The sequence below is a fragment of the Phyllostomus discolor genome, chromosome 14 (genome assembly GCF_004126475.2).
Source record: "Phyllostomus discolor isolate MPI-MPIP mPhyDis1 chromosome 14, mPhyDis1.pri.v3, whole genome shotgun sequence".
Taxonomy (NCBI): domain Eukaryota; kingdom Metazoa; phylum Chordata; class Mammalia; order Chiroptera; family Phyllostomidae; genus Phyllostomus; species Phyllostomus discolor.
In genome coordinates, this window is record NC_040916.2 from 3,705,643 (window position 1) to 3,723,192 (window position 17,550).

General features: G+C 47.0%; 1 protein-coding gene across 2 annotated transcripts; it reads right to left on the reverse strand.

The window, feature by feature from the left end:
- Positions 1-84: 84 nt before the first annotated feature.
- On the reverse strand, positions 85-17,413 carry GOLT1A (golgi transport 1A). 2 transcript variants are annotated; one of them, XM_036015306.1, is made up of 5 exons: positions 17,304-17,413; positions 4,290-4,381; positions 3,128-3,240; positions 1,083-1,146; positions 85-419 (listed from the first exon to the last, which is right to left on the reverse strand). In XM_036015306.1, the coding sequence occupies exons 1-5, from the start codon at positions 17,326-17,328 to the stop codon at positions 381-383; spliced, it is 333 nt and encodes a 110-aa protein (XP_035871199.1). In that variant the 5' UTR covers positions 17,329-17,413; the 3' UTR covers positions 85-380. The 2 variants fall into 2 exon arrangements, with proteins under 2 accessions (XP_035871199.1, XP_035871198.1); XM_036015305.1 differs by having other exon boundaries at positions 3,128-3,306.
- Between the last annotated feature and the right edge of the window lie 137 nt (positions 17,414-17,550).

Sequence of the window (17,550 nt, forward strand, 5' to 3'; positions counted from 1 at the left end):
CGCTATATGGAATGATGTGTGCGACGGCCTGCCCTGAGTCAGGAGATGGCCTTAACAGGCTAGAGACAGACTTTGAGTCTCAGACACACTCACAGCTTGGGATTTAATCTTTGCATTTTCCTTCATAAATACAGAATGGGATGTGGTACCAGCCCCAGTCCGATATCTGTGTGGCCCTGGATCTCTGCCGCCAACGATCCTGATGGCCTCTTGATTCGACTTGGGAATTTGAGGTCAGTCACCCAGCGCCATCCTTCCTTCTGGACTTGGGTGTGCCAGGTACATGAGTCAGTGCAGGGTGCGGGCCTGAGAGGGTGGCCCCATTTCCTTTGCAGCCCCCTCAACCAATAATCCAAGTTCAAGGAGCTCATCTCTGCTGTTCAGACCATTGAGCTGGTGCCTTGAAGCCTCTGGAACAGCTGTGGGAGCCAAGAATCATTACCGAAGACAAAGAGTGGAGAGCAGACTCAATATCTAAGTTATTACCAAGCTGGCCTTGAGGGGTCGGGGCTGTGCCAAGCGCAGGTGTGGAGGGGGGTGCAGGGATGTGCCCAGCTGGCAGACTGGCTGGGGGGCCTTGCTGGGCTTCTTGGAAAGCCCGTATTCGGTCAGGTGCTTCAGAGAAGGGTGGGGGCAAGCACTGGGGATGACTGCCCCATGTCTGCCCCAAGGAGAGGACAAAATCTGCCACTGCCTTTCCTGCTGTCATTAGCTGTCACACATCATCTCCCTGTCTGAGACCCAGACTCAGCCAGCTCCGCAGAAATCTCTGCCACTTTCTGGCTGGTCACCTAGACTATCTGAGTCTCTGCTTCTGTGGCTCTAATAAGGAGCTATTAATAACCACCATCCTCTATGCCCGCCTCTTAGGCACAGCTGCTCATGGGTCCCCTCAGCCCCATCTGCTCTTGTCAAATGGAGGAGGGTCAGGGAGGGAAGAGGAGCTGAGGCAGGCCAACCTGGGGAAGGGAGTGCAAGGGGAGGTGGGAAAGGTCCCCTGCACCCAGGCAACAATTTTACCAACTCCGTTTGCTCCTCCCCCTGCAGGCCCCACCACCAAGCCACATACACAATGCACTTACCGCACTCAAAAAGGGGATGTTAAAGGCATTGCCCAGGAAGCCAAAGGCAACAGGGAAAAAGCCCCTAGGAACAGAGAGGTGGAGGAAGGGGTCAGTGGTGGCCTGGGAGGGGTGGATAGAGGGGAGCAAGGCTGAGGTCCACAAAAAGGCTCCAGCTTTTGCTCCCAAGAGAGGCACCCAGGCACAGGACCAGGCTTGGCTCTGCACCCCCAGTGCTTTAGAGGCAGCCAAGTGGAGTGGTTAAGAATGGAGGCCCTTGGGGTCAGACTCCTTGGGTTCTAACCTTGGCTGTACCACTTACCAGCACTATGTAAACTTGGGCAAATTCCTTAATCTCTCTGGATCTGTTTCCAGCTGTAAAACGTGGTTAGTAATAGCATCTATATCCTAGGGCCTTACACAAGGAAATGCTTGGGAAATGTTTGTTTTTATTATTGCCACTGTCTTCTCTCCAGAAGGGTGTCACCACCTGCTGCAGGTCCCCTGGGCTGCTGGTAGGGCTAGCTGTTGGCGGCTGTGCTCACTTCCATTCTCCCTCTTGCCTCCACCTCCCACTCCCATCAATCACACCCTACAGGGCCCCCTGGGGACACAGGTGTGACCCCTCAATGGGGCACGAGGCTGCAGTGGGAAGGGAGCCGTGTGTGTAGCGGAGAGGTCAGGGGTTGGAAATTTGAATCCTGCCTTAGTCCTCTTCTTTTCTTGGTCCCAGTTCACTGAGGTTCGCCTGCATCCTTGGGGTCTCTCATCACTCTGATTTATCCCCCGCAACGCTGCTGTAGAATATCTCTATCCAGGCTGATTTTGGGTTTGAACTACTGAATCTGCCATGGCCCCGCTTATGGCCCCAAGGTCTCAACACCTGGTCTGAGTGACTGCTGTCAGAGCGTGTCTTCCTTTCTGAACTGCAAGTCCTTAGGAAGTTTCTCCCTGTTTAGCACCATGTCCCCAGACCTAGCCCTGCACTGGGCACATAGTATGTGCTTTTTATATATTTAACTCTGAGCAAATGTTTGAATATTAAATAAATGTCTGAATATTAAATAAATGGCAAATATTAAATGGATGGCAGAACCTGTGTGAGAAAAATTTATTTCTAGAAGCCACACTATGTGATGTTTATGGGGTCTCAGCACTCGGCTAATCAGGGTGGCTTCAAGGCCACATTGAGCAGACTCAGGGCTCCTGTGAGAACCTCAGGAGCCTGCTGCTTCCCAGGATTCCATAGGCCAAGCTTCTTCCAGCCCTCACTACCCCCATCCCACCCCTGTTCTCTCCATGGTACCACAGAGACACTGGGAGCCTTCCCTGCCACCCCCACCTCCACTACGACCCTTTCCTTCTCCCTAAGTGCCCTCCAGTCTTCTCTTAGACCTGGCCCATCCCTCAAGGCCCGTCTCAGGTCCTGCTTCCCGTAGGACACACTCTGGCCCTGACAGTGGCTGCACACCTTCAGTGAGTCCCACCGTGTCTTTCACTAGGCCCAGGCTGACATGGGACAGGCTGAGGGATGAGGAGCCAGGAGCCAGGGACAGCTGGATCAAGTTCACATCCTTTGCACACTACCTGTGAGACCTCGGGCAGGGGCAGCCTCTCTGAGTGTTGGTTTCCTTGTCTGTAGAGGACAACCCACAATGGGCTGTGGAGATGACAAAGTGAGATGCTGATGGTGCTGGTGCATGTTCAGGGCCTAACAGATGTTAGCTCGCTGCCCTTCCTCCCCATCTGGATCATTGAGCTTGAGCGTGGGCCCTGTGTGTCCTCCCTGATGACGGGCACAGTGCCGGGCACACAGCAGGGGCTCAACGTGTGCTGGTGGATAGGCAGATCACTCCGATTTCTCCTTCAGCCTGCTGCTGGAGGGGCCTTTCCAAGTGTCTACCTGATGCTTCTCCCCATTTTCAATCTTTCCGTGGTTCCCATCTCCTGGGGGATAAGCCCAGCTTCTGCACACCCTGCTGATCATGCTACCCAAACCTGGTGGGCTGACGCCGGCTACTCAGAGGCCCCAGTGTCCCACCCAGGGCAAAGGGATTTGCACTCACTTGAAGAGGTTAAGGAATCCATAGGTTTCTAGAACCATGCCCAGGAGAGGCCAGCGCAGGAGGACAATGACCACGCCCCCCAGGAAGAAGCTGGTCCCCTTAAGCTTGTGCATCTGGAAGAAGAAGGAGAACGTCCTCCTCAGGCCAATGATGAGGGAGAGGCCGGTCAGGAACAGCAGCTGTGGGGAGGGAGAGGACCATGAGCACAACCAGCCTCCTCCCACCCCAGGGCCGGGGCCAGGGCCGGGCCTGGAGCGGCCATCAGGTGTGGGGCAGGGCTTGCCCACTCTTACAGGGGGATGATATCAGACTAGATGGCCCAGCCATGTGGCAAAATTACAGAGCCTTGGGTCATTTGAGCTGGTTAGGAATGAGACTGCCAGAGGCAGGTGGCTGGACCAAGAGAACTTTGAAGTTCTCTAGTTTCTCACCCAATTCAACTCAATTTCCTGGATCCCAACTGGTTCTTCATATAGGACTTGATTTCTCATCACACTTCCCAAGGAAGATGGGATAGCTAGCGAGGTTCTCCCCACTTTAGGAAGGTGAAAAGTGGGGCCTGCATAAGCTAGGCAGCCATGGGATTACACTCCAGGCCCTCTGTCACCCGGCCTTCTCATGGTCTTCCACTTGGCTCCTAATGACCCCTCAAGAGTGAGTGTCCAGGCTGTTGTCAAATGGGACTCTGGCTTTCTTCCAGCATGTTCCATCCACCTGAAAGTGCTTTATCTAACCCCAAACCCACTTTCCTTTTCCAGATTCCTTGTCATCTTTCTCCAACTGGGTACGCTCTCTTTCCTCCAAGCACCTTGTTTCATATTAAATATGTTTGTCTTATGGTGGCTTTGCTGCGCTCCTGCCTTCCTCCCCAGTTGTGTATGCTGGTGTGACATCCCTATCCCTAGTCGGTGGGGTTCCGATGGAGGGACAGCGTGCAATTCTTCTTGGCCCCTGCAGGGCCTCACCCAGAGCTTGGTGTGAGGATCCAGGTCCTCAGATTCTCTGTCCAACAGGACCTGCTGTCTATCCCCAGCCACCTCACCAGCCCAGGCTTGATGGCATCTGACCCCTGGATGGCCATAATCAGAAGGAACTTAGGGCTGTCCCCAGCAATAGAGATCCCAGGTAGGTTAGGTGTGGTCCACAGGTCAGGGGCACTCACGTTTCCGAAGGCCAGGAGCACGGAATCAAAGTACAGTAATACTCCAAGGAGGATGAAGAAGATGCCGAAGCCAGTGATGCCCACACCAATCTCTGCAACAGGCAAGGAGGCTGTGATGGGATGGGCTCTAGGGAGAGGGTGGGGACAGGTGCCCTCTGGGGGTGGTCAGTGAGATTCCATTTCCATCAGCCTCTGTGCCGCCAGGGAGTGACGGAACGGGAAGGGAAGAATGGGCACGAGTGTATATTTAGCCCCTGAAAACTGCCAGTCAGTTCTACATGTCACAGCATTCTGTGCTCAGAACAACCCAGTGGGGTAGCTAGAGCTGCCACTTTCCATTTTCAGCTTTCCCTTGGCTTCCAGCACTGCATTATCCAGGTCAGTAGCAGGGCAGGGCTCCTGGCTGAAATAACCGTCTGTCTATGCTAATCCTGTCTGTTTGCAGTTGGGAGCTGCTGATGCCCAACTCACACTCAGGCAACTGACAACTCATGGCGCCCAGCCCAGAGAGTCTTGAAACCACATGGCTGTCCTGCCTGTTTCTCAAGAGGCTAGCCCTCCTCTTCACACTGTCTCCATCCTCCTAACTGTCCCTGTTCCCAACTCTCTGGTGATGACTTCTCACCCTTGTTCATAGAAACAGAAATCATCAGCCAGAAGTGTGCTCATCTTTCCACCTGGAGTCTACGCCCTAGCCACACCTGCTCCTGTCTCCTCCCTCCTGCAGCAGCTGCCTTGGGCACCACCATGCATCCCTGAGCCTCCTAATTTCAGCCACAGTGGCCCTGCAGTTCTGCACAAGATCGGGCCCACACTGACAGTGCCCCAGCCCTAGTCTGCAGTGTGCCATTTCCTTTGGCTTTGTGTCTGAGGCTGTAAGAGTTTGCTCAGAGCCAGCGAGTGCAGCAGAAAAGTATAGGACATTAAGGCCCCCTTGTTGGGTCAAGGGCAACGTTTTTGACATTTTGACACATATTTTGGATTGCTCCCCTCAGGAAGAGTTGTGACGATAGTGGGATATGAATTTCTTTTTTATCTTAAACCCTCTTCACAACATAGAGTTGTTAATTTTACTTATCTTTGCCACTGAGAATCAACAAATGACAATTCATTATATTGCTTCATTTTTAAAATGGATCTAAATTGAAATTTTGAGTTGCAATAAAATATACATAAAACCTACCATCTTAACAATTTTTAAGTGTACAGTTCAGTGGTATTAAGTACATTCACATGGTTGTGTTACCATCACCAGCATCCGTCTCCAAACTCTTTTTCATCTTACAAAGCAGAAACTCTGCCCCCACCACACACTACTTCCCCCTCCCTCCCTCCCACAGCCTCTGGCACCACCGTTCTGCTCTCTGTTTCTATGACCCTGGCTCCTTTAGGTTCCCTGGAGAAGTGGAATCACACCATCTGTCATTTTGTGACTGGCTTGTTTCACTTAACACGATGTCCTCAAGGTTCATTCATGTTGTAGCGCATGTCAGTCAGAATTTCCTTACTTTTAGGGTTGAGTAACATCGCATGGTATGCATATACCACATTTTGTTTTTCTATTCACCTGTAGATGGACACTCGGGTTGCTTCTGCCTCTTCACTATTTTGAATATGCTTCTGTGAACATGGGTGAACAAATATCCCTTCAAGGCTCTGCTTTCAATACTTTTGGACATATACCCAAAAGTGAAATTGTTGGATCATATGGTAGTTCTATTTTTAATTTTTTGATGAACTACCATACCATCTTCTGTAGCAGGTGCATCATTTTACATTCCTACCAGCAGTGCACAAAGGTTTGGCTTTCTTCACATCTTTACAACACTTGTTTTTGGTTTCATTTTGTTTTGATTTTGACACCATCTATCCTTATGATTGTGAGATGGTATCTCATTGCGGTTTTCTATTTTTTTTAAGAGCTAAGTCACACTTTGTTTTTTAATGTGGAAGGGAGAGGGAGAAAGAGAGGGAGAGAAATATTGATGTGGGAGAGAAATATCAACCTGTTGCACCCTGACTGGGGACCGAACCCACAACCTAGGCATGTGCCCCTACTAGGAATTCAACTGGTGTCCTTCCACTTTGCAGGATGATGCCCAACCAATTGAGCCACACCTGCCAGGGCTCTTCTTGTTGTTTTGATTTGCTTTTCCCTGAAGATCAGTCATGTTGAGCAACCCTTCCATGTGCTTTTTGCTCCTATGTATGTCTTCTTTGGAGAAGTGTCTATTTAGGTCCTTTACCCAGTTTAAAAACAGGTTTTGTTATTGTTTTAGTTATTGAGTTGTAAGAGTTCTTATACATTCTGGATATTATCAGATATATGCTTTGAAAATGTTGTCTCCCATTCCATATGCTTTGAAACTCTATTGATTGTATCCTTTGATGAACAGAAATTCTTAATTTTGATACAGTCCAATTTATATCGTTTTTCTTTAGTTGTCTGTATCATGTCCCAGAAGTCAGTGTCATGAAGCTTTTCTCCTATGTTTTCTTCTAAGAGTTTTAACTCTCACTTTGAGATAAAATGAATTTTGAGTTAATTTTTATATATGGTGTAAGATGAGGGTTTAAGTTAATTTTTTGTTTGCCTGTGGATATTCAGTTTTCCCATATTATTTGTTGAAAATACTACCTTTTCCCACGGAATGGCCCTGGCACCCTTGTTGAAAATCATTTGGCCGTGTATGCTAGGGTTTATTTCTGGGCTCTCTATTATACTAATTGGCCTATATAGCAGTCTTTATTCTAGTCCCACACTCTTTTGATTATTGCAGCTTTGCAATATGTTTTGAAATCAGAAATTGTGAAACATCCATCTTTTTCTCCCTTTTTAAGATTACTTTGGCTATTTCATATCCCTTGAGATTCCAAATGAATTCCAGGATAGATTTTTCTGTTGCTGCAAAAAACACGATTGGAATTTTGATAAAGATTGAATTGAATTTGTAGATTGCTTCAGATGGTATTGACATCTTAACAACATTAAATCTTCCAACCCATGAACACAGAATGTCTTCCTATTTATTTGTGTCTTTTACAATTCCTTTTAGTAACAATTTATAGTTCTGAGTGTGCAGGCATACCTCATTTTATTGTGCTTTACAGATGTCTCATTTTCTTATGAATTGAAAGCAAGACCCTCTACCAGCAAAAAAGATTACAACTTGCTTCATGGTGATGGTTTGGAACCAAACCCTCACTATCTCTGAGGTATGCCTGCACACATCTTTTGCTTCTTTGATTAGTTTATTCCTATGTATCTTATACTTTTTGACACTATTATAAGTGGAATTGTGTTGTGACCTTAAAAAAAATTACTGATGAGGTTGTACAACTTTAAGTTTATATTGTACATACAGTTTTGAAACTTGCTTCGTTGACTTAATACAGCTAGAATGCCTTATTTTATTTTTATTGTAAGTTGTATGGAGCATAGGGGTGTTGCATGAATGTCTTTAAAAGATAAAGCAAAGAGAGCCTTTTAAAACTGTAGCATGTAATGTATAGGGTTTTTTTTTTAAAGATTTTATTTATTTATTTTTAGACAGAGGGGATGGGATGGAGAAAGAGAGGGAGAAAAACATCAATATGTGGTTGTCTCTTGCACACCCCCCACCAGGGCTGTGGCCTGCAACCGAGGCATGGGTCCTGATTGGGAATCAAACTGGCAACCCTTTGGTTCACAGGCTGGTGCTGAATCAACTGAGCCACACCAGCCAAGGCTAATGTATACTTTTATTAAAATGGATTAATTTTTTAGACTTCTGGCCAAGGTGGATGCATAGGTAGATACACTTTACCTTCTCACACAAACAAAAGAAGGACAACAACAAATTTAAAAATAAAAAATAACCAGAACTGCTAGAAAATCAAACTGTATGGAAGTCCTACAACAAAGGAGTTAAAGAAGAAACATTCATCTAGACTGGTAGGAGGGGCAGAGACAGGCATCCAGGGTGAAGATGACTCACAGCAAGGCTGTGGCTGGAGGACCAGGCAGTCCCACATCTGAGTGCAGATACACTGGGAGGAACAACTCGGGAGTGAGACATGCTGTGCAACCCAAGGTTCCAGCACAGGGAAAAGAAAGCCTCAAAACCTCTGGCTGAGAAAACCCATGGGGGTTATGGTGGTGGGAGAAACTGCTAGCCTCCCAGGAGAGTTCATTGGAGAGACCTACAGGGTCCTAGAATGTACACAAGCCCACCCACATGGGAATCAGCACCAGAAGGGCCCAATTTGCTTGTGGGTAGCAGGGGAAGTGACTAAAAGCCAGCCAAGAGCTGAACATTATTCCCCATCAGACCTCTCTCCCACATATAGTGCTACAACGCAGCAACCTGGGTTGCTCCACCCTGGTGAATACCTAGGACTCTGCCCCTTACTATGTAACAGGCATGCCCAGACCAAAAAAAAAAAAAAAAAAGGCCCAAATGAAAGAACAGATCAAAGCTCCAAAAATAGAACTAAGTGATGAAGAGATAGCCAACCTATCAGGTGCAGAGTTCAAAACACTGGTAATCAGGATGCTCACTGAAATGGTTGAGTATGGTCACAAAATAGAGGAAGAAGTAAAGGCTATGAAAAGTGAAATAAAGGAAAATGTACGGACAACCAACAGTGATGGGAAGGAAACTGGGACTCAAGTCAACGGTTTGTACCAGAAAGAGAAATAAACATTCAACTAGAACAGAATGAAGATTTCAAAAACATGAAGAGAGGCTTAGGAACCTATGGGACAACTTGAAACATTCCAACATCCTAATCATAGGGGTGCCAGAAGGAGAAGAGGAAGAGCTAGAAGCTGAAAATTTACTTGAAAAAATAATGGAGAACTTCCCCTATCTGGCAAAGGAAATAGACTTCCAGGAAGTCCAGGAAGCTCAGAGTCCTAAAGAAGTCGGACGCATGGAGGCACACACCAAAGCACATCATAATTACATGACCCAAGATTAAAGATAAGGACGCAATCTTAAAAGCAGCAAGAGAAAAGGAGACAGTTACCTACAAAGGAGCTTCCATCAAGACCGTCAGCTGAATTCTCAAAACAAACCTTGCAGGCAAGAAGGGGCTGGAAAGAAGTATTCCAAGTCATGAAAGGCAAGGACCTACATCCAAGATTACTCTATCCAGCAAAGCTTTCATTTAGAATGGGAGGGGAGATAAAGCGCTTCTCAGATAAGGTCAAGTTAAAGGAGTTCATTATTACCAAGCTCTTATCATATGAAATGTTAAAGGGACTTATCTAAGAAAAAGAAGTTAATCAAAACTATGAACAGTAAAATGAGAACAAACTCATAACTATCAACCAAAAAACAGGTACAAAACCAAAACAAAACAAAATAAAAACAAACTAAGCAAACAACAGGAAGAGAATCACAGAAATGGAGATCACACAGAGGGTTATCAGCAGGGAAGGGGAGGGGGAGGATGGGGGAAAAGGTACAGGGAATAAGAAGCATAAATGGTAGGTACAAAATAGATGGGGGTTAGGTTAAGAACAGTATGGGAAATGGAGAAGACAAGTAACTTATATGTATGACCCATGGACATGAACTAAGGTGGGGGAATGCTTGTGGGAGGTGGGGTGCAGGGTGGAGGGGAATAAAGGGGAGAATAAAATGGAACAACTGTAATAGCATAATCAATAAAATATATTTTAAAAAGTTGATGACATCAGTATAACTATACTCGATCCATTCCCTTTTACATATATATAAACAAAATTTCTGAGCATTTATAAAAAATGGATTAATTTTTAAAGTTTGAAGTTGGTTCAATTTTTTAAAAGAAAACATATAGTAATTTTTAAAGAGAAAAACTTGTTAACTAACATCTTAAAATTGATTCTCTCATAAACAAAGCAACAAACAACAAGTGTTGGAGAGGATGTGGAGAAAAGGGGACCCTAGGGCACTGTTGGTGGGATTGCAGACTGGTACAACCACTATGGAAAACAGTATGGAATTTCCTCAGAAAACTAAAAATGGATCTGCCTTTTGACCCAGCAATTGCACTGCTAGGATTATATCCTAAGAACCCTAAAACACCAATCCAAAAGAACCTATGCACCCCAATGTTCATAGCAGTACAATTTACAATAGCCAAGTGCTGGAAGCAACCTAGATGCCCATCAGTAAATGAATGGATCAAAAAACTATGGTACATTTACACAATGGAATTCTGTGCAGCAGAAAGAAAGAAGGAGCTCCTACCCTTTGCAACAGCATGGATAGAGCTAGAAAGTATTATGCTAAGCGAAACAAGCCAGGCAGTGAAAAACAAATACCACATGATATCACCTTTAACAGGAACCTAAACAACAAAACAAAGAAACATGCAAAATATAACCAAAGACATTGAAATAAAGAACAGACTGACAGAGTTCAGAGGGGAGAGGAGAGGGAATTTCAGAGGAATTTCAGGGGAAAAGGGGAAGGGTTTACAGGAACAAGTATAAGGACACATGGATAAAAACTAGGGGCAGGTGGAAATGGGAGGGGGCAGGGGAGGGTTGGGTGGGTTGGGATGGGAGTAAAAGAAAATTGTACTGCAACAACAATTTAAATAAAATTAAAAAATTGATTCTCACAATCTCTGTGAAATTGGAATTATTGCTATGCTTTTACAGATAGTTGTAAAATGTTAACTATCTGGCTGTTAAGAGGCAGAACTGTAAAAACGAAACAAAGACAAAATAATTGAGACTAGATTTACTGACTGAGCTGTATTTACAAATGAAAGAACATGAAACAACACAGTCACATTCTGGGTAGTTAATCTTTCATAATCTGTTACTCTACAGACTTTAAGAGGATTAGAATCAGTTCCAGTAGAGAAATATGGCCAAAGGTCTTCCTCAAAAGAATTTTTAAAAATACTGAAATGAGAGTTATTGTTCAAATTTTAAACCTCACTCAACTTCTAGGCCAGACAAGTGCCATCTTACCGGGTCCGCCTTTGGCAGAGCCGGATTCCGTGAGGTCCCAGTGCGACATCTTCTCTGTTAATATGTTTGCCCAGCTGCCCAGCACCCGTCTGGTCTAATAACGGCTCATTCCTCCTGTTTCTGACAAACTCCGTGATCTGTCTGGGCTTCTTTCCCACTCCCACCTCCCAGTAATGCCCGTCTGACTCCAATCTCTTACGGCCCAGGAAACTGGGCAGAATACAACCCCCGTGGGTCATTGCAAAGTCTGGGTTCTTTCCTTCCATATTGCGTGACTTTTTCTGTCCTCAGAGACACTCAGTTGAGGATCTGGAAGTATGTCTGCGTTGTCATGATAATTTTATAGGCTGGGATGTTGTGGAGCAGGACCATAACCATATTCTTGCATCTGAACAACAGCGGTATTTTACATTTCTATGCCTGTTACAAAAATATCTGGTCTTAGCTTACCCCCACCACAGAAATACATCAGCAGTTCCAGTTCTGACAACCCATCCTCCCCCTCTGTCTCCCTTAGGTAGATGTTTTTTTGTGTGGTAGCACAATGTGAACATTTTATTGGGTTTTCATTTTGTTTTGTTAAAGTATCCATATGTTCACCCCGAAAACACTTAAGAACAGCCTCTTGCTCATTTTGTAGAAAGAGCATAAGTTTTTCAAATTCACACTTTATGTCTTTTCTCCTGTATTATACTTTTTTTTGTGACAGGGATTTGCTGGCTTACACAGTTACCGCTTTCCCAACTCGCCCCACATTCGTCTTCAAGGGCTGGTGCAATTCCACAGATTGCCCGTGATGCGTGCAGCCTACTTTCGTGGGCTACATGCAGTGCCTCCAGTGTTCAGTGGAGAAACTGCACCATGGACACAAACCCTCTCGGAAAAGGGTCAGAAGCAGTTTCTCACACAACCTCAGACCTTCCTCTCGGTCTCTTGCAACTGTCCCAGAATGGCTTAGCAATTTCAGTTAAGTTACCAGTCTGGGGTTGTTGCTGAAGTTCTTGGGGTACAAGCATGGCAGAGGGAGGAGGTGTGTGTGTGAAGGGGGGAGGGGGTATGCAGGTCACCAGGAGTGACAGAAGTGTCTGCAGCCCAATGGGATCTGGGCAGACGGGGCAGTGCGCCCCTGCTGGAGAAAAGGACAAGAGGAGGATCTGGTAACTTTAGGGGAGCCTAGCTCTCCAGGGCACCACCTAATTAGACTTGGGGGTCTCCCCAGACCTCAGAGACAGACTGGCTTTAGGTCTCTCTGTCATGGCCGGCTGATGGCTGCTCTGTTTAGCAGCAACCTCAACTGGTAGCTCCAGAACAGCTGGAAAGAAGAGTCCATGGCCTGAAACTGTTGCAGATGAGCTGGGCTGCCCCAACCCCCACTCTGTCACTTGCATTAACTGAAGCCAGGTTCAATGTCTTTCTTGCTCCAGAAAGGAAAACTGTATCTCTTGGAGCAGATGGATGGGCCCCTGAACCAAGGCTGTGCAGGGACTGTCGGGACACCATTCATCTCTCTCTCACACACATACACGCACACCTCTCTGTCTCTGTCTCTGTCTCTGTCTCTGTCTCTGTCTCTCTCTCAACAATCAACAAATGTACAAAAAAGTTGCAAATATAGTACAGAATATTTTTCCTGAACTATTTGAGTAGATGCCACGGGTTATCACATCACCCCTGAATAATTTGGTGTGGTTTCCTTTATTCTCCTATGTAGCCAGAATACAACCATCAAAGTCAGGAAGTTAACACCAATACATTACTATCATCTAAACTCAGACCATATTTAAGTTTCATCAGTTGTTCCAGTAATATCATTTTTAACAAAAGGATCTAGTTCAGAATCACATATGGTACTTGGTTTCTATGTCTCTTTAGTCTTATGTCTGGAATGGTACCTCAACCTTTCCTTAACATGACTCTGACACTTTTGAAGATTTGGGCCATCTGTCCCTCTATTTGGACTTGTCTGATGTTTGCTCATCACTAGGTTCTGGCTATGCAGAAATATGTACAAGGTGGGAAGCTGTGTTCTTCTCATTGCATCTGTTAGGTGATGCATGATTCAGTTTGGCCCATTACTGACAATGTTTCTTTAACCACTTGATTAAGGTGGTGTCTGCCAGGTTCCTCCACTAGAAAGTTCCTCTTTACCCCCTGCCCTGACACTGCTAGGACACCCTCCTTGACCCACCTTGGCACCAAGCCTACCCCACTGCGAATCCCTTCCACCTAGCTAGGGTACTGACACCTGCTCTGGCACCCCCACCCCTTTCTATCTAATTGCTTTAGCACTGAATTGTTCAGGAAGAGGAAGGAGGAAAATGGGGAGAGAGAGAACCTTCCTTCACTTTTCAACACTAGCAAGCACACGGTGCCAGGCACAGTCTAGGCACTTGAAGTCTTCTTAACTCATTGGCTGTTCATGGCTGCCTGTGAGGGAGGAATGCTGTCAGCCCCATTTCACAGGCAGAACTGAAATGCAGCGATCAAGTCTGTTTCCCAGGGCGCCAGCCAGCAGCTGGCAGACCAGGCTTTGGTCCCAGTAGTCTGGTTCTCAAACAAGTGCCTTTAATCAACCCAGTCCAGTCCACTTCCACCCCGATACTCCTCCACAGAGATCACTCCTGCTTTGGCCATCTGTGATGTCCATGACCTCAAATCCAACAGACAGGTGCCAGGCCTCATCGCTTAGTAGTTGGCCACTCCCTTCTTGAAGCAGCCTTCCTCTTGGATTCCATGATGGCATGTTGTTGGTTGCCTTCCCGCTTCTGACCACTCTGCCCCAGTCCTTTGCCCTTTCCCACTTCTCTCTCTTCCTCTTGGGATTCAAATTGCTCAGGCCTTTGGCCCAAGTTCACCTCTCATTCTGTTTTCGCACATACGCCCATGTCTTTACATATCACTTGTGTGCGGACAATGTTGATGTTTATCTTTAACATATTATATTTATTTAGCCCAAATAAATAAATAAGAATGAGTTTGAGCTTCCGAACTCATATCCAACTGCCTACTTAGCATATTTGCTTGGTTTTCTCTCTTTAAGACATCTTGAACTCAACAGGTGCAAACTGAGCTATTGATCTTCTTTCCTTAAACTTGCACCTCCCCTGGTTTTCCTCAAATGAATGAAAATGTCACCACCACCCACCCCAGCAGCCTGCAGCAGAAGCCCGAGAGCCATCACTGAATCTCCTTGCTACTCCCTCGGTCAGCTAAGTTTTACTGCTCCTCCTTCCCAAATGTACCCTGAAATCTGTCTGTTTCTCTCCACTCTTACCATTTAATTCCAGGCCACCTTCATGTGTGTTCTGGACCATCCAACATTCTCCTGCTAGCCTGTGCTTCGCTCCTGCCACCCTCTTATCCCTTCTCCACACAGCAGTTACCGATTGTGGAGAATACAGCACCCAATCCTATGCGTGCACAGCGCAGAACCCTTCGCAGCTCCCCACTGGGTGGAGATGAAACACCCATTTCCTGTGCTCACAGACCCTGCACGATGGGCCCTCGGCCTGCCTGTCCAGCTTTGTCTCCTGCCGCCATCCCCCTTACACTCTAACCACATCATTGCTTCCATGGTGAGTCTCCTGCTTCAGGGCCTTGGGCTATGCAATTTCCTCCCACTTGTCATCTGCCTAATGCACACTCACCCTTCAGGTCTCAATGCAAATGTCAGTCCCCAGGGAAACCGGTTCCACAATCCATTCCCTGACCTAAATCTGGTTCCCTCCTTTCTTTCCTTCATAGAATTCGGCACATTCTTCATCAGATTTAGCACATTTTGGTTTAATAAAATGTTGGCTTGCCACTGGGCTCAGGCCTCAGCCCTCTTCTCTCTGTGTTTTTACAAATATTAACGTCAGTTATTCTCAGCTGGGGAGGGTGATTTTGTTTCTCGGGACATTTGGGAATGTCTGGAGACATTTTTGATTGTCACAACTAGGAATGGGAGTGTGCTACTGGCATCCAGTGTGTAGAAGCCAGGGATGCTGCTAAAATCCTATAATGCACAGGACAGACCCCACAGTGAAGAATTACCCTGTCCCAGCCCTGGTTGGTGTGGCTCAGTGGATTGAGTGCCAGCCTGTTAACCAAAGAGTCACTGGTTTGACTCCCAGTCAGGGCACATGCCTGGGTTGCAGGCCAGGTCTCTGGTAGGGGGCACACGAGAGGCTACCCATATTGATGTTTCTCTCCCTCTCTCCCTCTCTTCCCCTCTGTCTAAAAATAAATAAATAAACTCTTTAAAATCTTTTTTTAAAATTATCCTGCCCCAGAATGTCAGTAGTGGGGAGGCTGGGAAACTATGCCCCAAATGATCTCAAAGAGCTTCGTGGTTTTAAAGACCATCTATATGTGCACAACTCCCAAATTCTTCTCTCCACCCCAGACTCATTCGCCTGACTACCTGCTTGACATCTCACCTGGATGCCTAACAGCAGCACACCAAAGTCAATCCTTCAAATCGCTCTGGTTAAAAATATTGGAGGCATTCTTGTCTTTCTCCCCTACTCCACATCCACCAGCAAATCCTTCCAGCAATGTCCTGCAAACAGACCCAGCAGGGTCACTTCCCGCGGGTGCACTGCTACCACCTGGGTCTCCTCCACTCCCCCCACCCACCGCAGCCCTGATCTCCCTGTGGCTGAGCCACCCCTACCATCTATTCTCAACCCAATACCCAGAGTGATCTTTTAAAAAATAATAATAATATATTTATTGATTCCTGAGAGAGAGAGAAACATTGATGTGAAAGCAAAACATCGATTGGTTGCCTCTTGCACACACCCCAACCAGGGACTGAACCTGCAACCCAGCTGTGCGCCCTGACCAGGAAACAAACCTGCAACCTTTTGGTGAACGGGATGACACTCCAGCCAACTGAGCCACATCAGCTGGGCCACAGTGATATTTTAAAAAGACAGATCACATCATCTTTTGCACAAAACCCTCCAAAGGCTTCCCATCTTACAGAGACAAAAGTGAAGTTTTTACAGTCTGGCCTCTCAGTGGCTTCCCTAACTAGACTCCTACTACTCTCTGCTTTACTCACTTTGCTCCAGCAACGCCAGCCTCCTTGTTTTTCAAATACACCAAGTATGCCAATACCGCAGGGCCTTTGCACCGGCTGTCCTCTCTTCCTAGAACATTTCCCCTCCAGACAGCTGCATGGTTTTTCTTCCTCACTTCCCGTGAGTCTCTGTATACAGGCCCCTTCTCAGTGAAGCCTTTCCTGACCACTGCACACAAAATAGTAACCCTCCCTGCCCCTCCCTAGCCTACTTCCCTGTTTTATTTCTGTCCAGAGGATGTATCACCACCTGTCATACTACATACTGACTTTGTCATCTGTTAATCTCCTGTTCCCCTACTGTAAACTATAAGCGGGGGGATATGTCTGTTCATTCACTGTTGTACTCTATGCCCAACACAGTGTTTGGGACGAGAGGAGACAGATTTGTTTGGTGAATGAATGAGTATCACCTCCAGTTCACAGATGAGATGCCGAGGCCCAGGGGCTGTGAGTAACTCACCAGTTCCCACCCCTGCCTGACCTGCAGGCTACTTCCCTGCCCTCTCCCAAAGGAAGGAGAAGATTGTTTAGAAGTGAGGATACGGTGATTTGGGGAGTGGAGTGGAGTTTATTTTCTGACAAGAAGGGACCAGGGCCACAGGGAACCCTGAGAGCTGGTGGGGGGAAAGATGTCTGAATGGGCAGCAACCTCCTGGGTCCGCCTTTGCAGCATCCCAGGTCTAAGAACCCCAAGTGGGAAAGGCACCAGCTTGAGTGGTGAACCTGCCAGTTCCCCCAGGTGCCAGCCTTTGGCTGCCTGAGGACCCTGAGCAACCCCCAGCCACTGGCAGGTAGAGGAGCCACGCCCAGCCGTGGCCCTGCTGCAGGGAGGATGCCAACACGACAGCTCTGGGCCATGGCTCCAGAGGTCGCCTCACAGGCTTCCTACGAAGGGATCCCAGCTAGGAGGGGCATCGTCTGGGCTCCCACCTAGCCCCGACACCCCATTCCAGCCCAGCCCCTCTGCGGCAGGGCCCCTCACACTCACTCTGCCATTCGGTAACGGAGATCATGCCGCAGGCTGGCAGGGGGGCCTTCTGGATTCGAGCTGTCCAGGGGTGACGTGCGCAGAGAACCGAGCTTGTGCATGCTAAACGGAAGCTGAACCTTGGTAAGTTGTGAAAGGAGCCTCTGGTAAATCATTAACTTTCCCTCGACTACACTCACACACAAAGGGCTGCCGAAAGTCGCAGGCTTCCTTCTCCTGGTTCTTCCCAGAGAGCAGTGCCGCTCCA